This window comes from Micrasema longulum, unplaced genomic scaffold (genome assembly GCF_059751315.1).
Source record: "Micrasema longulum isolate JH-2025_06_02 unplaced genomic scaffold, ASM5975131v1 h1tg001897l, whole genome shotgun sequence".
Lineage (NCBI taxonomy): Eukaryota > Metazoa > Arthropoda > Insecta > Trichoptera > Brachycentridae > Micrasema > Micrasema longulum.
The window spans coordinates 78,263-102,155 of NW_028279071.1; the positions used below are offsets into that span (position 1 = coordinate 78,263).

General features: G+C 34.0%; 1 protein-coding gene across 2 annotated transcripts in view; it reads left to right on the forward strand.

Moving 5' to 3' along the window:
• PIP5K59B (Phosphatidylinositol 4-phosphate 5-kinase 59B) overlaps positions 1 to 23,893 on the forward strand; it is a 61,459-nt gene that overhangs the window by 12,788 nt on the left and 24,778 nt on the right. For both annotated transcript variants that reach the window (XM_088238438.1, XM_088238440.1), the window contains exons 7-12: positions 505 to 657; positions 926 to 1,062; positions 6,730 to 6,780; positions 16,479 to 16,571; positions 19,359 to 19,491; positions 21,922 to 22,009. In XM_088238438.1, the coding sequence (XP_088094564.1) occupies positions 505 to 657; positions 926 to 1,062; positions 6,730 to 6,780; positions 16,479 to 16,571; positions 19,359 to 19,491; positions 21,922 to 22,009 (655 nt within the window). The remainder of the gene's footprint in view (positions 1 to 504; positions 658 to 925; positions 1,063 to 6,729; positions 6,781 to 16,478; positions 16,572 to 19,358; positions 19,492 to 21,921; positions 22,010 to 23,893) is intronic.

Sequence of the window (23,893 nt, forward strand, 5' to 3'; positions counted from 1 at the left end):
AAAATTAAATCCAAAAATTATACAAGATTTATATTTAAAAAATTAACCTAAAAATTATACAGCATATTTAGTAGAAAGTTTAAATAATAAAACATTCTACAGTAATACAACAAGAATATAATAAGTACTGTTTCATACAGCTGGGCAAAGTGAACAAAAAACTGTATATATATTATGGAATGCATGAATAAATAAATATAATTACTATTCACCATCTTTGAAAAGTTCAAAAGGTTTGTTCCATAGGAACAATACCCTACATTAAATATATCAGATACGTGGGAATAACTATTGCCGAGTTCATGAAGTCTGTTTAATACGGCATTACAAGTATACACTGTCCGTGAATTATTGCTACAAAACGGTGGCACCTGTCTAGTCATCCTTCATTGACAAATCTAATAGAATGGGAATTTGTGTGAAAATGTTCAGTTTCTTAATGGTCCTCTATTATTCAAATCTATATTATGTGGTCACTGTACGTATTTTCTTCATTTGTTTCAGGCATCTAAATCAGAACACAGCAAAAAGAGCCCTACGTACAAAGATCTCGACTTTATGGAACATCATCCATTGGGCCTGTTTCTGGAAGCGGATACCTACGGTGCTTTAGTCAAAACCATCCAACGCGATTGCAGAGTGCTGGAGAGCTTCAAGGTAAAACTAACTCCTTTATTCCACCAGGGCTGGTATTTTGAATGCTTTCGCAAGCGTAGAGAACGCTTTTTTAGTGCATATTTAGTGCATTCTCTTTGCTAGGAAACTGACTTTTTTAGGGTTACTGACTTTTGCCCGAACGGCGAAAATATGGTCTCTTGGGTAGCTCCACAAACAAACCAAACCATGCATCCAATGCACCGGAACTCACCCACATTATTATTGTGATTACAGCCATTTTTTAATGGTTTTTTTTTAAATTTTATAGATCATGGATTACTCTCTGCTGGTTGGAGTCCACAATCTAGACAAGGCGCAACGGGAGAAGGCAGAGGAGCGAGCCGCGGAGGGGAAGGCCGAGGAGGAGGGAGCGGGGGGAGAGAGATCCATGCTAACCAGGACACGGTAATATAACATACTTCATGTAAATTTACATGAACAATGCAAATTTGGTTAAATAATGTAAATTCACATACATACTGTAAATTTACATGAACAATGCAAAGTTGTTCAAATAATGTAAATTTACTTAAATAATGTAAATTTACATGAACAATGCAAATTTGCTTAAATAATGTAAATTCACATACATACTGTAAATTTATATGAACAATGCAAAGTTGCTTAAATTATGTAAATTTGCTTAAATAATGTAAATTCACATGAATACTGTAAATTTATATGAACAATGCAAATTTGCTTAAATAATGTAAATTCACATACATACTGTAAATTTACATGAACAATGCAAAGTTGTTCAAATAATGTAAATTTACTTTCATACTGTAAATTTACATGAACAATGCAAATTTTCTTAAATAATGTAAATTCACATGAATATTGTAAATTTACATGAACAATGCAAATTTGCTTAAATAATGTAAATTCACATACATACTGTAAATTTACATGAACAATGCAAAGTTGTTCAAATAATGTAAATTTACTTTAATACTGTAAATTTACATGAACAATGCAAATTTTCTTAAATAATGTAAATTCACATGAATATTGTAAATTTACATGAACAATGCAAATTTGCTTAAATAATGTAAATTCACATGAACAATGCAAATTTGCTTAAATAATGTAAATTCACATGAAAACTGTAAATTTACGCAATCAATGCATAATTAGTAATTATTCAATAATAGTAGATTTACATTAATTTGATATTAACAAACATTAAAATTAACATAAATGAGTAGTGAAAATTTAACACGCAGTAGGCAATTAAAACTACATGAGTAATTTAGTATTAAATTAAAACCTAGTACATAGTTAATGCAGCTTCAAAATAAATTAAGGAGAAATTTTAAATAGGTTTTTAAGCCAAATGCTAATTTAACAAGAGTTGTAATTAGTATTAGAAAATATGTAGTCATTTAGAAATGATATAAAATGTAAATGATAAATTATGCTAGCAATGAATTATTTTGCAATCATGCTGCTGTATACATATTACAATATTTTTTATTTATGTTTATTTTTATTTTTTACTTTTGTGGCATACTTTTTCAGATAAATTATGGAGAATTATGTTTATTCGAGAAGTTAATTTGATAATTGCACTGCAGATTGAACTGTAGGAATAGGTAGTTGTTTAGTGTTGGTTGGAGCTCCTACCCCAGTTAGAGATTGACAGAGAAGACACGAGGTTGCTTTTCGATGTTTATTTAGTACATGGCGGATAAATAATGAATTGTGTCGGACGAGTATTACGTCGATGATAGGATGAAGAGACTGCACTTGAACAACATGCTGGAACTGAGTGAACTGGATGAACTTGTTGGGCCGACTGATTGAACGGGCTGACTGACGTTAGCTGCGTCCTGTAGTCTCTTTATAGACCACGTTCCTTTGTAGTTTATTTCTTCATGGTAAGGACGATGTGAATGTGCTGCAGGGTGACGATCCCGTCTTTATGTGCAATATTGCTAGAGTTGCAATATAAGTTGTATGGGATTCGATAGAAAATGAGGACATTGCATCGTTGGTCATTACTCTACTTCAGGTGAACTAATTTAACACGTGTGTGTGTCATCGACTATGGACTATGGACCCTGCATAACAAACACCTTGCTAGATTGAACCTTTCCGAAACTTCTAGATGTAGGTTCTGCAGTGCAGATGAGGAAACACCTATGCCCGTTCTATGTGAATGCGATGCCTTGCATCATAAAAGGAGCCTCATCCTCGGGGGACCGCTGGTTAAACCTGAGGATGTTAAAGAGCTCGCCCCCTACCTAATAGCCCTAAACTTTGCGGATCTGGGCCTGGAGGGGGAGATTTAGCAAAATGTAAACTCTCGCCTTCCACACAGTGGCCAGGCTCTTTATAGACCTGGGCTTGGAGAGGCGAGAACTATTCACGGGGACCCGTCAGAATAGATCTTCACAGGTCGCAGTGATTTCAGGAGCTTGAATAGCACTGACCCCCACCTCTAAGGACAAGAATGAGAAAGTTCAGTGCTACAGGAAATTAGATATAAAAATGTTTTCTTACATGTGGTAAAAATTTGAGCATTTAAATTGTACGACCAAGTTTCTTGAAAATATATGAAAAAATGAATAAAAGTGGTTTTGTAGCCTTTGTAGTTTTGTCAGTCTCGTGGTGTAATGGTCAGCGCGTTTGCCTACCATGCAAGAGGTCTCGGGTTCGATTCCCGACATGGTTGATATGAAATATTTATCTAAAAAGGGTGTTTTCACGCTAGAATATTTCATAGCCCCTGGACTGGTACCTGAAGGGCAAGACTGATCACCTTACCTTCATGTAACAAAATTGATAGTGATATGCTGCGATTGGTGTACCAATCCAATGCTCTATGCACGAACGCCCGAAACGAACGCCCACTGTCATCTGAAGTGAGTGCGGGAATCGAATCATTCATTTCCTGTGTGTAGATTATCAACTGACATGACTGGATACCAAACTGCTGACAGACGCGGAATTATTACACAACTTCAACATCCCACTGGGAAGTAAAGTGAATACTGGACGATATATAAATAGTAACACCCTTAGTTACGCAGTCAGTTCAAGCATGTAGTCCGTGTCGGATAGTACAGTACCTACACAGTTAGTTATCAACTAATCTGTTTATACAGCATGTAATAAATACAATCGAAGCGCATCGTAGCTTTCTTTTGTCAACCTCCAACTGGGTAGGAGCTCCCATGCGTCATGCTACATGCATAATACCTACAGTTTTAATAAAAATGAGCTACTTTAAAACTTCATGGGTTCATGTAAACACGTGTTTTACAATAACCACTAAATTATTGCAAACATGGGTTTTTCGTATTTAAATTTGTAATTTAAATTTTCTGTAAAATTTACTATCAAACCTCGTAAAATATATATCGTAGCTTTCTTTTGTCAACCTCCAACTGGGTAGGAGCTCCTATGCGTCATGCTACATGCATAATACCTACAGTTTTAATAAAAATGAGCTACTTTAAAACATCATGGGTTCATGTAAACACGTGTTTTACAATAACCACTAAATTATTGCAAACATGGGTTTTTCGTATTTAAATTTGTAATTTAAATTTTCTGTAAAATTTATTATCAAACCTCGTAAAATATATATCGTAGCTTTCTTTTGTCAACCTCCAACTGGGTAGGAGCTCCCATGCGTCATGCTACACGCATAATACCTACAGTTTTAATAAAAATGAGCTACTTTTAAACATCATGGGTTCATGTAAACACGTGTTTTACACTAACCACTAAATTATTGCAAACACGGGTTTTTCGTGTTTAAATTTGTAATTTAAATTTTCTGTAAAATTTATTATCAAACCTCGTAAAATACACCGCAATAAATAGTTAATATTAATTTCTCGAATAAATTTAATATCTGTAATATAAAGTATTCTGTTTTAAATGAAATTAATTATATTTTTTTTAAATTACAGCACTTCAATATTTGCACTAAGCACATTCTTTTTGTAAAAATACGCTTGTACATACAACATTGTTCCCGTTTAATTTGACGAAAATGTTTAAGTATTAGAATTCTACATCACGCATGTCACAAGTCAATGGTCGGTTTATGTGATCACTTTTCGCACTGCGTAATATTCACAATAGGAAAATATTAGTTTTTTTTTATTTTTTACAATTATGTCCATGAAATACTGTTGAGTAAAAAAAATTTTTTTTGCTTATTAGTAGCGTATAAAATATTCAAAAATTAATAATTTTGAATTCTCGGCAAAAACATGTAATCACATTGACCACGCCTCTCTAGTCCTTAAAATAAAGCTCGATTAGAATGACAGTTGTCAGCAAAAGTGATGATATAACCTTGTAGTGACGTCTAAGTAGTGATTTATATTGACACACGAAAAATCATTCGTATCTGGCGTGTTAAATTACTTTTTTAATACAATGCTTGACATATAAATCAACATGAATATTACAATATTTGAGTTTGGCCAAATGTTTGTAGACAAAAGACTGAATTTCACCCCCTCGGGAGTCATTAAGATTAACAAATTACAACAGGGATGCAGAAAACCTTAAATAAGGGAATCTGGAAGTCTAGGCATTTACAGGGCTTATGATCTGTCATTGGCTGGTTTAAGTGGTCACTTTACACACTGTGTAACATTCACCATTTTGCCTATGTTTGAACATCCATATTTCGTCAATTCTTCAATTTGTTGATTTTAGTGAAGTTAAAGAGCTGAAACCTTTATTGTTGCGAAGAGATTCATCTGACTGAATTATTTCTCATACTAGGCAACGCCTGAAAACAATTTTCTAATATTTTAACTTCTTCTTGGACCAGTTGGTTTCATTACAATATTTGAGTTAGTCCAAATTTTTGTAGACAAAAGACTGGATTTCACCCCCTCGGGAGTCATTAAGATTAACAAATTACAACAGGGATTGAGAATATCTTAAATGAGGGAATATTTAAGGTATTCTCCATCCCTGTTGTAATTTGTTTTTTTTTTTTTTTTTAAAAGAAATATTTGCGTTCTTATGATTTACCCAAATATTTAATTTTGAGGGCCATTTTCAACGAGTTGTAAATAACTCACTATTAGAAAATGGAATCGAGTTGGGGTAGAGTGGGATTAATCAATATAAATATATAAAATCAGCTTTAAAATTTAAAAAAAAGTAAAAACTAAATTATTAACGACGTTCTTACAAGGTTACATCATTTTGCAAAAAAGTTAGAGATGGGACAAATTGATCAATGTAAATTGATCGAATAAAAAAATAATTCATTTGATGTTGTTCATGAAAAAAGGATAAATATCTTATTTTTTGGTGAATAATTGTCTTAGACACACTATAATAGGCTTGTTTTTTGCGTTTTTATATCAATTTTCGGAAGCAGAGTTTCAGGATGAAAAAACTGATAAAATCGATTTGATCGGCACATGACCGATGATCAGTAATTTCGCATCACGATTGACAGTCGGCCTCGTGGCGTAATGGTCAGCGCATTTGCCTACCATGCAAGAGGTCTCGGGTTCGATTCCCGACATGGTTGATATGAAATATTATTTAAAAGTGTGTTTTTACACTAGAATATTTCATAGTTCCTCGACTGGTACCTGAAGCGTCAGACTGATCACCTTACCTTTATGTAACAAAAATGGTCAAGATACGCTGCGATTGGTGTAGCAATGTAGTGCCCTATGCACCATTAGGTGCGGAAAGGGAATGATGATGATGATGATTGACATTAGTTTGGCAGCTGTCATTTTAATCAAGCTAAATTTTAAGGACTATACTACGTGACGATTCGATTGACTTTTTACCATTGTTTGTGACAGTTTAAATAGTCCGTCGTATATTTCACGAATCTTTACATCACAACTGTCCAGGCCAATCTTGTCTCGTTTTTGTCGAGGCGTATTTTTTAACAATTTTGTTTTTTTAATTATAAAAGAAAACATTTTGCCGTATTATTACACTTTTAAAAAAAATATGAACAGTCAAAACAGTCAAAACGGGAACAATGGTCATTTTATTTATTTTAATTTATTATTATTATTATTGTATGCTTGTTTTCCGATTTCTATTCCGGTGCTGGGTATGCAGATCTGAACAGAAAGCCAAAGAGGACTTCAGCAACCAAGTGCGAAGAACACAGTAGGTTTTACATGTCCTGTGACTAACAGAGGGTGTACCCTTTCTACTAATAGCCATCGTGATTTAACATACCCAACCCTTAGGATCCTGGCAGTTCAAAAACTAGAAACGAAAACCCACAATCCACCCCAGCCTATTAATACATTTTAGTCAGAAAATTTAGTTAATTTAAATACATATTTATTTTTTACTCTCCCTTCCCAGTGATGTGTAGCTAGTACACATTGCATCTAATAACTTTAATATCTCCATAAATATAATAAATTATGGGTTAAGATTTTCGGTATTCCCTCGTTATACATTTACGTATTGGTAATTTTTTTTATTTTATTAAATAATTAATGCTTATTGGGAACATAAAAAGCGTTTTATCAAAAATCGAAGATATCACCAATACAATAGAAAGTTTACCAATGTGTCGCATGTTGCGTTCGTAGTAAAAAAGTAATCCTAATATATAATTGTCTCGCACACCTTTTATGTCTCACTTTCGATACTACGGGTATATTTGGGAGCGAGAGAGACAATTTTTATGCGTCACACGCGCAAACAGCAAAGTTTCTTGTACTTCTCCCAGACGCCCGTTAGCTGCGTTAGTAGCTCCCGGCTTTCGTTAGGGGCGGTTCTTTTGCGCGCATCGAGAGCATGAATTAATGTTTTTTTTCATGTTTTTAGCAATTAGATTGAAAATATAATTGAAGCAATTGCCGATGAATGTTACACTTTTACGATTTAAAATCTCTCATTTTTTGCATGTGTAGTGACTACACAGCACCGTAACCCGCGGATATTTTTAGGACAGTAAGGCAAAGGTTTAATATCAATAAAAAAAAATTGTCTTGTCTCTATCGAAATTCAAAACTAGCGAGTTCATTTTATTTTTATTGGAACCCCTAAGTACGTCTCTATTTTTTTTTGTATACATCGGTAATCAGCATTACACGGAAAAGTTTGTTTTTACTTTGATAGCTGGCTTCTGATTGGTTTGTTTGCTTTGTAGCGAATTTCTGTTTTCCTTTTAAATGATTAGCCGAACCCGGCCACGCTTTGCTGTGGCTTTGTCTGATATTGATTATTAGGGGAGTAAATAAAAATAGTTTAGCAACTATGCATTTACCAAGAAAACACATGGTTAATTTAATATCTTAATTTGCGTTGCTGTTAATATGCTGTAGAATGTAAGGAAAGGCAATGTTCTGTAAAAATTTTGAGTCGATCCATCGATTACTTTCCGAGATTTGCGGCCACAAACATACAGAACCTAATTTTTTACATATCTAAATAGGTATGATATTCGTCGGCCTCGTGGTGTAATGGTCAGCGCGTTTGCCTACCATGAAAGAGGTCTCTTTCTTTATCTATATATATATTTATAAATATAATTTTTACCCTTTTCTTTTTTCCACAACGACAGCCTCCCAACAAATACGTACTGTTTGATCTTTGAAGCTCTTAATTATAAACTATTCTTACCACTGTAAAATCGTTAAAAAATAAATCTCACGTGAGTAATCTTTATCGCGCATCATTTAATAATCATGATCTCCATAATTCTAAATAACCGTAATTAACTTATATCAAATCGTGATAATCTTCTAACAGATCTTTATCCCAACAATACTAATATTTTTTAATTTATCCACAGTATTTTTAATAATTATTTTTTTAAGTAAGGGGTCGTTTCGTCGGTCTTTGAACTGCCAGATATCGCCAAAGAGTGAAACGTGTTGTGTTAAGCTAGGGTTTCCTAGGACAGCGGTGCCCGTATTTTAACGGCCGTAGTGAACGGTGATGCGGTGGACAGCCGTCGTAACGATGACTGGAGTGTGGTTTCCTAGGAAAACGGTGTTATCAACACCATTTAAGACCGTTTCCCTAGGAAACCACTCTCTAGATGACGTTACGACGGCTTCCCACCGCATCACCGTTCACTACGGCCGTTAAGATACGGGCACCGCTGTCCTAGGAAACCCTAGCTTTAGTTCTGTGACGTCCATCTTGTCTTGTGTCGGCCATTTTGTGTTGTGTGATGTTGCTACGCGGAAGCCGTTCTGTGTAGATTATTCAAATACTGTTGCATACATTTATATTTCACCACACCAGCATGGAATGAACATTTTGAAAAATTATTTTGTTATAAATTATTTATCAATCATAATTGTTGACCGTCGATCGCTTTCACCTAAGTGAGAGCACCACAGCCTTTAGGAAATTTAACAAAATAAGTCAAATATATGCAATTTATATGTTTTATATGCAGTTTCTCAATATTGACACTGGCCCAAAAATATATCTGCGTTGTCAACAAAAAAAATGTATGTTTGTAATCAATTATAAAATATCTAAGATCGGTGATTGTCATTAGTCGATTAATATTTTGTAATTCTATCCATCTGCTTTCTCCTTCGGGGATTTTGGGCAACGGTATGTATCATAAAATATCGGGTGTTTTTTTAAGCGTGCTACAACTTTAAATTGAAATAAATATTTGTCGGAATGAATTTGTTTTTGAAAATACGCATTTATTTTTTAAAAATGATGTAAACTCTGTCTGTCCAATTTTTGGTCGATTTTTCCAGAAAATCTCGCGTTATTTCCAAAATGGTGCGTGTCATATTGTTTTTTAATGCTTCAATAGTTGTTGGTTTGTTTCCATAGACTATGGACTTAACATAACCCTTACAGGATCGTGGAGGCCAATTGACGGGACCATTTTTGGAAATAATGTTGCTGCAAATCTTGTCACGCAGTAAGTCCTGTGCATTTGGCGGACTGATTTTTGATTTTTTAAAGTAAGTTTTCATAATTTGCAAGCGTTTTTCGAGTGTAAGACGCTCCATTATTAATTTGAGACAGTGTTATTGTTTGGAAGTTTTATCATGACAAAAAAACACCTGTTACTACAAGTATGTTAAACTACTGTAAGTGTGTTGAAATACTGCTAGTGTGTTGAGATACTGCTAGCGTGTTGAAATACTGCTAGCGTGTTGAAATACTGCTAGTGTTTTGAAATACTGCTAGTGTGTTGAAATACTGCTAGTGTGTTGATATACTGCTAGTGTGTCAAAATACTGCTAGTGTGTTGAGATACTGCTAGTCTGTTGAGATACTGCTAGTGTGTTGAAATACTGCTAGTGTGTTGAGATACTGCTAGTGTGTTGAAATACTGCTAGTGTGTTGAGATACTGCTAGTGTGTCAAAATACTGCTAGTGTGTTGAGATACTGCTAGTGTGTTGAAATACTGCTGGTGTGTTGAGATACTGCTAGTGTGTTGAAATACTGCTAGTGTGTTGAGATACTGCTAGTGTGTCAAGATACTGCTAGTGTGTTGAGATACTGCTAGTGTGTTGAGATACTGCTAGTGTGTTGAGATACTGCTAGTGTGTTGAGATACTGCTAGTGTGTTGAGATACTGCTAGTGTGTTGAGATACTGCTAGTGTGTTGAGATACTGCTAGTGTGTTGAGATACTGCTAGTGTGTTGAGATACTGCTAGTGTGTTGAGATACTGCTAGTGTTTTGAAATACTGCTAGTGTGTTGAGATACTGCTAGTGTGTTGAAATACTGCTGGTGTGTTGAGATACTGCTAGTGTGTTGAGATACTGCTAGTGTGTTGAGATACTGCTAGTGTGTTGAGATACTGCTAGTGTGTTGAGATACTGCTAGTGTGTTGAAATACTGCTAGTGTGTTGAGATACTGCTAGTGTGTTGAGATACTGCTAGTGTGTTGAGATACTGCTAGTGTATTGAGATACTGCTAGTGTTTTGAAATACTGCTAGTTAGTTAAAATATTGCCAGTGAGTTGACATACTGTTACTAAGTTAAAATACTGTTTAATTTATGTTTAAAATGCTCACGTGGAGCTCCAACACACAACACAAAATACTGTCTTAACATTTTTCAAGTAACCTTACATTCAAATCATATAATAAATTTCATAATATAATCTTGTCAACGGTAAAAAAGACCAAGTAACTGATGCACCAGAAATTTAATTTTGCAGGAGAGTCGATCGAGGATTTTTATAATGAAAAACGATCAGAACTTTCCAAAACAATGTAGCTAAGACAGTTGTTATGAAAATCTATTAGGGCTATGTAGGATAAATATAAACTAATGATTTAATGTAATTATAAATGATTTCAATTTCGCGCGGTGTAAATCCTTTGATTTTACGAACATCGCACGAGAAGGTTTTTGATGTACGTGCCAAAATTTACATCCGATGGCCAAGAGTGTCAGGCTCATACCGCGCAGGTTAAAATTCTGAGAAAAGCGGTATACGAGGTATGTTCAGAAAATAACGGAAAATTTTGAATTTCGCGGGTTCGGAGAGTCTGATTGTCAATTTTTTGGTTATGTTGGTATACATGCCCCTGAAATATGCAAACATTTTCATCTGTATTAATTGTTTACTTTGTCTGTGGCAAAAAAATTGACAATCAGACTCTCCAAACCCACGAAATTTTAAAATTACCGTTTTTTTCTGAACAGACCTCAAATATAACTGAATTTCGGCTCCAGTGCATCAGTCACCTAGTCTTTTCACCGGCCATATTCATAATATGATTTATTTAAATTTTAAGCCATATTATATGGGACAGAAAACATTATGCAATATTTAAAAAAAATATATATAATGTTACAGCAAAGTTTTTTTTAAGTAGCCTGACAGTTCTACGCTGGGAATGCGCTGACTCCCAAGTTGTTTCCTCATAACTGTAGTTCTGTAAATAATAAAACAAATTCAACAATGTTTGAGTATGTCCAAATGCTTGCAGACATGCTGGATTTCCTCCCTAGGGAGTTATTCATATTTAAATTTATTGCAACAGAAAGGGAAAACATTATTACAAAGGGAATATGGAAGTCTAGGCATTTACAGGGCTTATAAACTTATTTATTATGATTTTTTTTATTTTATTTCAACAGAGAGGGAAGGAGTTTTCGCGAAGGTAATATGGAAGTCTAGGCAAGTCTAGGCAAGTCTAGGAAGTCTAGTTCACAAAAGTCAACAGATGGAAGAGTTGAGGAAATGTGGATGTTCAAACATGGGCAGAATGGTGAATGTTACACAGTGTGTAAAGTGGCCACTTAAACCAGCCAATGACAGGTCATAAGCCCTGTAAATGCCTAGACTTCCATATTACCTTCGCGAAAACTCCTTTCCTCTCTGTTGAAATAAATTTAAATACGAACAACTCCCTAGGGAGGAAATCCAGCCAGTCTGCAAGCATTTGGACATAATCAAACATTGTTTATTTATTATGATTTATTTACCCACTTAAACCAGCCAATTACAGTTCATAAGCCCTGTAAATGCGTAGGCGTTCATATTCCCTTTTCAATAATGTTTTCCTTCTCTGTTGAAATAAATTTAAATATGAATAACTCCCTAGGGAGGAAATCCAGCCAGTCTGCAAGCATTTGAGCATACTCAAACATTGTTGAATTAACTACCCGGTAAAAGAAGAAGTATAAAAATTGGAAAATTGTTTTCAGGCGTTGCCTAGTAGTAGGTGATTTGGTTCAGCCGGATGAATCTCACCCGCATAATAAAGGTTTCAGCTCCTTTACTTCACAAAAGTCAACAGATGGAAGAGTTGAGGAAATGTGGGCAGAATGGCGAATGTTACATAGTGTGTAAAGTGGCCACTTAAACCAGCCAATGACAGGTCATAAGCCCTGTAAATGCCTAGACTTCCATATTGCCTTCTCAATAATGTTTTCCCTCTGTTGCAATAAATTTAGATAAATAAATGATCCCAATACATTGCATCATGTACGGATGCAGTACCTTATGCAGCAGTAGTGCAGATAGGAAGTAAAGGAAGAAGTATAAGAAGCTTATAATAATTGCTGTAAATTAATGCGTAATCTTATTCTGATGAATGGGGGTCAGTGCTACATGAGCTTCTGACTTCACTGCGACCTGTGTAGATCTATTGAGGCGGGTCCCCGTAAATTGATCCTCGCCCCCCAAACCCAGGTCTTTAAAGAGCCTGGCTGCTGAGTGAGGGCCAAGTGCTCTCATGTTGCTAAATCTCCCCCTTCAAGCCCAGATCCTTTAAGCATCGGGCTATTAAGTAAGGAGTGAGCGCTCCAAGATATAAAGCATCATGTGTATAGATATTATCTGCACATACATCTAGAAGTTTCAGAAAGGTTCATTGTAGCAAGGTGTTCATTCAGTCCGCTGTGCCCTGTAAGGGCTCTAGTGATAACCTTCACTCGGTTTCAGCTTAGTTAAGTTTCATTTGGTCGAAAGCAAACCTTTGCGGATACCCTTTTAGCAGTTATAGATAAATGCGTAACATCGTGTACAAGATTCTGTCCCATATAATATTCATTGCATCATCCTGGACCTATCTGTATATGTACATCTTGACATATTAAATTTTAGATAACTAAAAATTGAATAGATATACAAAACTTATAGCAACAATCACACATCCTGGTTGCATGTTAAATGTTTGCATGTTTTAAACCTTTTCAGCCTCTCCTTTTTAAGCCATTCAAATATCCATTAATTTAAAGATTTTTTTACTCAGTGCCAACTGAAATTAAATAGTGAAAATATCTTTTTTTAATTATCAGTTACCTATATCTAAAATTTATAATGTACTGTTTGGGATATCTTTTATCAAAAATGACTTAACGTTTAACAAAGGTTAAAATTGTTTTTTTTATTTTTATACTTCGCTCTGGGATTTGGTATGACGAACGATGACGTCACACTTGTGACGTCATCATAAAAATAAGGGCAACATTTTTTTGATGAAAAAATTGAAGTAAAAACTCTCAAAGTAAAATGTTTTAGAATAGAGAAAATATTGTAAACTACGAGGGCAGATTGATAATGAAGCTACCTAGAGCTAGATGGCAGCATAAACACAAAAAAGATTTATTTTTTCAAATTGCGATCTGTCAAACGGCAGCTGTTAAAATGTCACCCAAATTCATCGATTAGTTTATTTGTTGTAGTCGTTTGAAGTAAACGACTTTGGTGTTTCTTGAAAAATTGAAAAAAGCGAATTTTGTGCAGTGATTAAACACTATTATTTGAAAGGGAAAACGGCGAAAGAGACAAAAGAAAAGCTCGATAAACATTACGGTGAGTCTGCTCTGTCAGATTACATGGTCAAATATTGGATTGCTGAATTCAAACTCGGCCGAACCAGCACTGCAACAATACCATCAACAGGAAGGCCAAAAGAGGTGGTTACTGAAGAAAATATCAAGAAAATCCTCGATATAGTTATGAATGATCGCCGAGTGAAGTTGCGTGAGATTGTTGAAATGGTAAACATCTCATATGAACGTGTATTCAACATTTTGCATGAACATTTGCATATGAAAAAGCTATCGGCAAGATGGGTGCCGCGTTTGCTCAGTGTCGAACAAAAACGAGTTCGAGAGACCACTTTACAGCAGTGTTTGGACATAATAAAGCGTAATCCTGTTGATTTTTGGCGTCGATTAAAAACTGTTGATAAAACTTAGGTGCACTACTAAACTCTTGAAACCAAAAATCAATCGAAACAATGGGTGGAAGCTGGTGGAAGTGCTCTGAAGAAGGAAAAGGCAGTGAAATCGGCTGGCAAGGTTATGGACACTGTATTTTGGAATGCACTCGGAATATTGCTCATCGATTATCTTGAAAAAGGATCCACAATCGCAGGAAAGTATTATCGTGCATTATTGGGTCAATTCAATGATGCAATCAAGGAAAAACGACCACATTTAAAGAAGAAAAAAGTGCTCTTTCTTCGAGACAACGCACCGGTTCACACAGCATTAGATACGATGCTAAAATTACGTGAAATACACTTCGAATTGGTTGATCATCTACACCATAGTCCAGATTTAGCTCCTAGTGACTTTTTCCTGTTTCCAAACTTGAAAAAATGGCTCGCAGGAAAAAGATTCAGCTCAAACGAAGAAGTGACTACCGAAACTAACGCGTATTTTGAGAGGTTCCCGAAATCGTATTATTCGGATGGTATAAAAAAGTTGGAATATCGTCTTACTAAGTGTGACGAAGTAAAAGGAGACTATGTTGAGAAATAAAAGGTTTTTGAAAAAAAAAAAGTTTTTTCCTACTTTGGTAGCTTCATTTTTAATCCGCCCTCGTATATTTAAATAAGACAAAAGAGTGAAATTGGAACAAAACTTAAATGCTTGATTTCTGAGAACAGAGATTTGAGAGTTAAAGCTTTTTGCCATTATACGCACGAAATGGGAATTACATAAAAATAAAAATGATTTGCTACACTATAGTGTACGTATACTTCCAGAAAAATGTAAAAACGGTGATAAGTGGAAATTGTCAATATTTTTTTTTTACCTACTTTCAATGATTTCACTAAAAAAAAAAAATATTTTTTCAAAAAATATTATCTAATCTGTTGTTTTATTTGATTTGAAAACAGCGTGTTAAGATTATTTTTTGTGTAAATAAAAAAAACGAACATAGAATTTTGAATTTGCATAAAATAACATAAAATACTTTTCCCCTAAATGTTGGGAAATTTTATTTATACGGTATCACCTTTTTTCTATGGCATCACTAAAAACAACTGTCATATAGATCGCGGTAAAATTGTTTCCACTTTTATGACAACTTTTTAAACCATCTTTATTATAACTTTAAATATTTCTGTTGTTATGTTTTAAACATCGCAATTTAATGATATTAAAACTTTACTGTTTCTAAATGACGATGGCAAAATGGCAGGCGGCAAAATCATCAACTCAATAGTTATTAGAACTATAAAGGTGCAAAAGGGACAGGATTCAAGTGGGCCAGAGAAAAGGAGACAGGCATAGGAATTTATTTACGCTGTGACACATTTTCAATCGGCCTAACCACTAAACGTTTGTCAACTGCGTGTCATGATTTGTACAAGTCAATATGGCGTTTTTTGTTCAAATGAAAACTAAGACTAACCCTAAAGGAAGACACTTAAACAAAAAGGTCAAGTACACTGCCCCTGCTTTGAATTTAGGTAATTTATCCTCTTTTTTTTATTCGCGTGGCAAACGCGGTGACGCGCGGGCCGTGACGTCACTATTACGACATAATTTTGGATTTTTTGACACATCAAATGAATTCCGAAACTTTTTAAACGTAAAACCGGGGTGATGAAAAATGTAAAATAAGTTTATTGGGGGAATATTTGTATGGGAATGTATGAAGAAAAATGGGTCCTTAACATTTTGGCGTAAAAAGCAGGAAAACGTAAAAAATGGGGTTATTTATTTATTTTAAAGAAACAAACAGTCTTCAATGATATAATAACATTTTAAAAAAAAATACAGTTTAAAGACATCATGCATATTATTAAATTGTGTTGCAACAAAAGGATGTGTTTATGTGTATTTGTATGAGAGTAAGTGTAGATGTGTGTTTATGTGTATTAGTGTGGGAGTAAGTGTTCAGGTGTGTGCATCATTAAATAGTAAGTGGGATCGTATAGCCAGAAATAATAAGTCTTAATTTATTTTTAAATAAATTGAGGGGCATGTAAAATATATCATAGTTATACTGTATTTACATATTTTTATTATTATAAATATAGTTCCTCTCTTCTAGTTTAGATTCTTCTTAGGATGTACAATTTTTCCTTCTAGTTTTTTGTGTCGAAACTTTTCACCGGGAGAATGTTGGATTATCGTCGGCTTTATTTTCCGTAGATCGATCAACAGACAAAGATTGGTGGCGCATTCCACGGCTATGGAGAGCATCCAGGCTGAGAGCGAACCCATAGACGAGGAAGAAGATGTTCCGTACGTATTATTATCTATAATATTATTTCTCTACAAGTTTTCCGTAATCAGCGAATAGAACCGTCGTCCGTGTCAAATGCAATTGAACGTAGTTATGAAGAAAGCAGCCAGCCATAGAAAAGTGAAACTGAGATAATAGCAATTTTGTGAACAGAGTGAATAATCAAATCTACTCAACAGTTGAGATGATTTTTACTTTGACAAATGGTAAATAATAAAAACACTTGTTTTTTTTTCATAATATAAAATGAATTGAATTATTGGTCTGGTCTGGGTGACCGCACAACCTAAAATGCGCATTTTGCAGAAAACAGCCAACCCTAATACAGTATTGTTCGAACTAATGTTAACACACGGGATAATTTGAAAAAAGCAACATTTATTAATTACTATCTGAACTCGGCCACGCTTCGCTGTGGCTTTGTCTGATATTCATTATTAGGGGAGTAATCCATCGATTACTTTCGATTACTTCAGATTTGCGGCCACAAACATATGAAACCTAAATTTATATATATATATATACACAGGGTGTTCTTTAAACCCTGTCACATCCGGAACCACGATGATCAGTGTGAGCAAGAAGACATATTGGCACATTAAAATATTTTTTTAGAACAAATAAAATTTAAAAAAATAAAATATCAAAAAAAGCAAATGGTTGCTTACTTCTGCACGGGTGAAACGAGGAGGGGGAAGGGGGGAGTCTGACACTGCGACGCGCTTCCCTCACTTCTCCCTTGCAGAAGTAAGCAACCATTTGTTTTTTTAATATTTTAGTTTAAAAAAATTTCTACGTTCTAAATATTTTTTTAAATATGCTAATATGTCTTCTTGCCCATACTGATCATCGTGGTTTCGGATGTGACAGGGTTTAAAGAACACCCTGTATATGTAGATTGTAGGGAAAGTACAGTTCTGTAACTTTTTTTTTTTACATAAAAAAGAAATATTTTCGTTCTTATAATTTACCCAAACATTTAAATTTTGGTCGCCATTTTCAACGAGTTGTAAATAACTCACTATGAGAAAATGACAATCAAGTTGGGGTAGAGAGGGGTTTGAACCTCGGACCTATGATCCGTGAGTCCGCAACACTTGCCAAGGGACCACAACCCAATTCAAAATTGGCTAAAATTGATAAAATGGCAGCACCATCTAGAACTGTCATTCGGTACTTGTTAACAATGACAAATTATGAGTCAATTAAAAACGCATAGAAATATTATTATTATTGGTTTCAGTCAGGCAGCCTTTGCTGATGCGCCTATATCTCGTGTACGGCTTTTTGTCCAAGTTCTTATTTCTTCAAAAAAGCATTCTAACAGTTTTTGAACTGGTCGACTGAAATGGAATGGACAACTAGGCTCGGCAATTTATTCCAGTCTTAAACTACCCTGCTGGAAAGGAAGTTTATCTTGGGATTGAGGTGGAATCGGAGACGATAGAGAAACATTCTTCTGCTAAAATGCAATGTTCTGTAAAAAAATTGAGTCGATCCATCGATTACTTTCCGAGATTCGAGATCCGGCCACAAACATACGAAACCTCAATTTTTATATACAGAATGTTCTTTTCAAACCCTGTCACATCCGAAACCACGATGATCCGTATGACCAAAGAAGACATATTGGCACATGAAAATAAATTTTCAGAACGAATAAAATTTACAAAAATAAAATATTTAAAAAAACAAATGCTTGCTTAATGATCACTGATCAAATCGATTTTATCAGTTTTTTCATGAAAACTTGAAACCCTGTTTCCGAAAATTTGTATAATAACACAAAAACAAGCCTATTATAGTGTGTCTAAGACAATTATTCACTAAAAAATAAGACATTTATACTTTTTTTCTTATCCAATTAATTATTTTTTTATTCGATCAATTTACATTGATCAATTTGTCCCTCTCTAACGTTTTTGGAAAATAATGTAACCTTGTAAGAACGTTGTTAATAATTAGTTTATTATATAAATAAAACACGAGTGATACTTTAATCCACAAATTTGGAATATCCAGTGACCGGTTTCATCGCTTTCGCGATATCTTCGAGACTAGTCCAGTCTCCAAATTTGTGGATTAAAGTGTCACTTGTGTTTTATTTATATAATAAATTACAATGAACTTCCATCAAGAATTTTCACTTACAAACTTAAATGTTTGTTAATAATTAGGTTTATTTAAAAAAAAATGGTTTTAAAGCTGATTTTATACATTTATGTTGATTTATATGTCAAGCATTGTATTAAAAAAATAAATTAACATGCCAGATATGAATGATTTTTCGTGTGTCAATCTAAATCACTCCTTAGACGTTACTACAAAGTTATGTCGTCACTTTTGCTGATAACTGTCATTCTAATCAAGCTCTGTTTTAAGGACTATAGTGGATCATAGGTCCAAGGCTTGAACCCCAACTTGATTCTCGTTTTCTAATAGTGAGTTATTATCAACTCGTTGAAAACGGCCTTAAAATTTAAATATTTGGATAAAACATAAAAACCCAAAGTTTTTCCCTTTAAAAATGTATACAATGTGATATTTGTCACCCTAATGCTCTCTCTTAAATCGGTGTCAAATAACAAAGCGGTTAAACGTGGCTAGCAAATTGCAAAATGCCAAGTGTTGACAATGCGGCTTATTGTGGATCAGCCATTTTACAATACGGCGCCACTTTGTAATTTAGTTAGCCAATATGTATTTTGGCTTAAATACATCCGGTCACAACACCCATACTGGCCTTCGTTCCTTTCACACAGGTTTTTTTTTGTTGCTCATTTTAGTCCGGGAGGAATTCCTGCCCGCAACGGAAAAGGGGAGAGGCTACTCCTCTTTGTCGGAGTCATAGACATCTTGCAATCCTACCGCTTTAGGAAGAAACTGGAACACACTTGGAAGTCCATGATACACGACGGGGTAAGTTAAAGATCCAACTTTTCTACCTTTCTCCGTTACTTTTCTAAATTTTGCACTCGTTGAATTTTTCAGATGCAGCGTAACATCACAAGTGCGGTTTCATTTTTTATTTACTATATAAAATATTTTATATACAAAACTAATTTAATTTAATTGAGGAGGACTGTACAGTGTTTTCACATGTCATTCAAATAATCAGATGATGCCGTGCTTCTCGCTAACAAAGAGGAACTGCAATTCTTGGTAACAAAAGTCTACAATGCATGCAAGGGAAGCGATTTAAAAATATAAAAAAATATTTTTTGATTTTTATTATTTTTTTATTATTTTAATTTTTAATTTTAATATAATTTTTTTAAATTTTCTTTTGCACCACAACAGGCCAGGAGGCCCAATGACTTTGGTGAATTACATCACAGAACACCCAGGCTTGAGAAAAATCACATTTTTAATTTTTGTGTTCTCACCGGGAATCGAACCCGGAACCTTCGGTGCGTGAGTCAAGTGTCTTGACCACTACACCACGGATTTGCTGATGAATGTCGACAAATAGAATGTGATAGTTTTTGAAATAAATGAAAGTGTGACTAAATGTGAAATCACTGAATGGGGTTATACTAAAACAGGTAGAAGAATTTGTGTATCTAGGAAGTATGTTTACTAGGGGTGGAATGACTGAAAGATATTGAAAGGAGGGTAAGTGTCGGGAACATAGTGAACGGTGAATCAACCTTGGCAAATAAATGTTTGTCGCAAGAGGCAAAATTAGCAGTTCACAATGGAGTCCTGGTCCCGACTCTGTTGTAGGGAATCGAAGTATGGACTTGGAAAAACAGGGATGAATGCTGTCGAAATGCACTCTCTCAGGCGAATGTGCGGTAAAACTATGTACGATAGATGCACAAATGTCAAGATCCGTACATTATGTAAGGCTCGGATGAGCATTATCGACAAAATCAATAAAAGAGCTCGGCGTTATTTGGACATGTAGAGCGAATGGACAGCGAAAGAACGGCTAAAAGTATCTGCGATGCGAATGTTGATGGATGGAGAAAACGAGGAAGATCGAGAAAGACATGGCACGATCAAGTCCACCAAATAATCTTTTACAAAATATTTTCTTTTATCTCTCTTATTTTACACAAAAATATTATAACTGTCTATTAAACATTTTTTGTGTACACACGAACAGGCCATGCCTTTGTGGGATTTTGACTATTTTTACTATTAACATGTATTTCATTGCTATGTTATTATCCTTTATTTTTGAATACACTGTTCTACCTCTTATGTATGTTGTAAAAAAAAACAAAAAAAAAAAAAACTTTTTTTTTTATTTTTATTATTTATTTATTTAGTTCTATGTATTTACATAGTCTAATATATATTTTCAACACAATATTTACATCTATACTTATTCTAACATTATTTATCACTATTATACACTTAGTATCCTAATTTATAATATTAACTGTTTCATATGTACATTTTCATTAATTATATTCACTATTTACACTATTTACTACCTAATATTTTTCACATATATACTTTTTACATTTAATTTTAAATATATTTACATTAATTTAATTTTTTATGCTTTCTGGCATTTCTTCAAATAGTTTTATTCCCTTGTACATGCGGCAGTTCTGGGACATTGCTTTTGATTTATTTTCCAGTCTTATATTTTTAGATCCTCTTGTTGCATAGTTTCTATGAAAGAACTCATTATTTTTTAGTTTATTTTGAAAATATCTCGGAACTATTCCTTTAATAATTTTGTTTATTTCATTGGCAACATTGAATTTGATTCTTTGATCAATTGTCGTGATATCTAGAAGTTGAATCATTTTCTTAACATTTGTTCGTCTCCCACATCTTAATATTATCCTCATCGCTTTGTTTTGTATTATTCTTTTTAGAATCTTTTTAGATCTCCTTCATTACTTAAATATAAAATACTGGAGCAGTAATCAATGTGGGGAACGATAATACTTTTAAATATCAGCAGAGAGGTTTTAATGTCTAATTTATTCCTTATCCTTCCTAACAGGGATACCTTCTTTGCAATTTTCTTACTCGTATAGTCTGCATTTTTTGAAAAAGATAATTTAGAGTCAATCCAAACTCCTAGATATTTTATGCTTTCAACATTCTCAAGAACTTTAAGATGGACATGTCAAAAGTCGGAATAATCGGCGCGCGTGCATGAGAAGATGTATGAATGTACCTAGAGGAAGCGAGATCTGTATGCAAAAATAGAGCGATGTGGCGTTCTATTGTCTCTGCCTACCCTTACGGTGAAACGACGTGACGTTGTTTTCATTCAAATATTTTTTTAAAAAATTTTTCTATCCTAATTTTATTCAGCCAGATTTCGATGAAAATGATATAGGAAAACGGTTTTAACTTTTGAATTTTATATGTTTCTAGGATACAGTATCGGTGCATCGTCCCAGTTTCTATGCCCAGAGATTTCAGGATTTTATGGCTAAGAAAGTATTCATGAAAATTCCTTCGCGTGAGTTCCACTTTCCATTAATCATTCCACTTTTGGTACATCTAATATGAATTAGCTGTGTACCAAAGAGAGAATCAACTTTTAATTCATATTTATGCCATTTATCTAACAACAAAAAAAAACAGTTCTTCAAATTTTAACAAAATATTTTTTCACTTAAGTATGTGATATTTTTCAATTTGAACAGCTGTTTCGCTTCTAATTTAATAATGTAGTCTTATTAATTTTATTGGTATTTTTAAATAATAACATTCCTCTGTAAGGGTTTTATATTGGTTAATATTAACAATTTGTTTTTAATGTGTGTTTTAACTGCATAATCCCTAACTAATATTATTTGTGGTTGATCTCACATATTAAGTGCTGGAAATAATCCCAGAGTTGTGCCATGACAATACTTCTCTTAATGATAGAACATCCAGGGTTCTACGAGCCGGACTTTGCGACCCACTGGTAGGGCGCACGGGATTTCTAGACCCGAGCAGAATACATATATAGCGCGTGTCTTTTTCGCTTAGCGAGTTTTAAAATCATCGGTGTAGCCGAAAGGCCGAGCATAAGACGTGGCATCCACGTACAGGCAAAAAATACGTTTTTTTCATTGACAAAATGGCGAAAACATGTAGAGTCATGCACTCATTCAGTCATGTAAATCGTACCGTTAAGGCTGTTGTCTGGTAAAACGCACGCAAAATGTGGAAATCAAACGATTTTGCCATTTTAAAGCGAATGTTTTTTTTTTAATTGCCCAATAATAAAAAAATAAAAAACATAAATTAGATAAAAACAATAAATGCCCTTATCGGTACCAATAAGGGCAGGGATGAAGGTCATAAAAACGTAAATAAGACATAGTTATAAATTGAATATTACAACCAGAATTATCTTCTTTTTAAAAAAAAGATAATACAATTCTATAAAAAAAGGTTTCAACTAGAATTTTAGAATTTTAATGAATATATATTTTTTTAAGTATTACCGAAGGCTTTACGTTGAAATAAAGGAGAATTTCACAAAGATGTATGTGATTTAAAATACTTGTATTTCTTTTAAAAAACAAAAAAATTAAATTTTGCTTCGGACACTTTCATGTTTAATTTATTATCTTCAAATTATTACAACAAATTTAAGTTCAATACTTAGTCTTTATCAAGATCCCAGATACCTAAGTTCAGTCTAAATTTGAAATGGCTTTATCTGCCGGTCTAAAAGTAATTATATTTTATTACAACATTTGAGTTTGTCCAAATGTTCGTAGACAAAAGACTGGATTTCACCCCCTCGGGAGTCATTAAGATCAACAAATTACAACAGGGATGGAGAATACCTTCAATAAAAGAGTATGGAAGTCTGGGCACTTACAGGGCTCATGACCTGTCATTGGCTGGTTTAAGTGGCCACTTCACACACTGTGTAACATTCACCATTTTGCCTATGTTTGAACATCCATATTTCTTCAATTCTTCCATTTGTTGATTTTAGTCAGCCAATGACAGGTCGTAAGCCCTGTAAGTGCCTAGACTTCCATATTCTCTTATTCAAGGTATTCTCCATCCCTGTTGAATAATTTGTTAATTATATTTTAGTATAAAAAAACCTCAAAAAATTGTTGTTTTTATCTTATTTATGTTTTTTTTTTATTGCGTAATAAAAAAAAACATTCGTTTTAAAATGGCGAAAGCGCACGATTTCCTCATTTTGCGTGCGTTTTACCAGATTACAGCCTTTAATGAGTCCTGCTGGAAGGACCAGTTTCCCCTGTGCTGTCCTTCCAGAAGCGCCTTCGAGCAGGAAACGTCGTTGGATGTTCTATCATTAACAAATTAACACTATTTTGGGTTTGATTGATTGTAACAAATTATATTTTATTACAATGTTAAAACA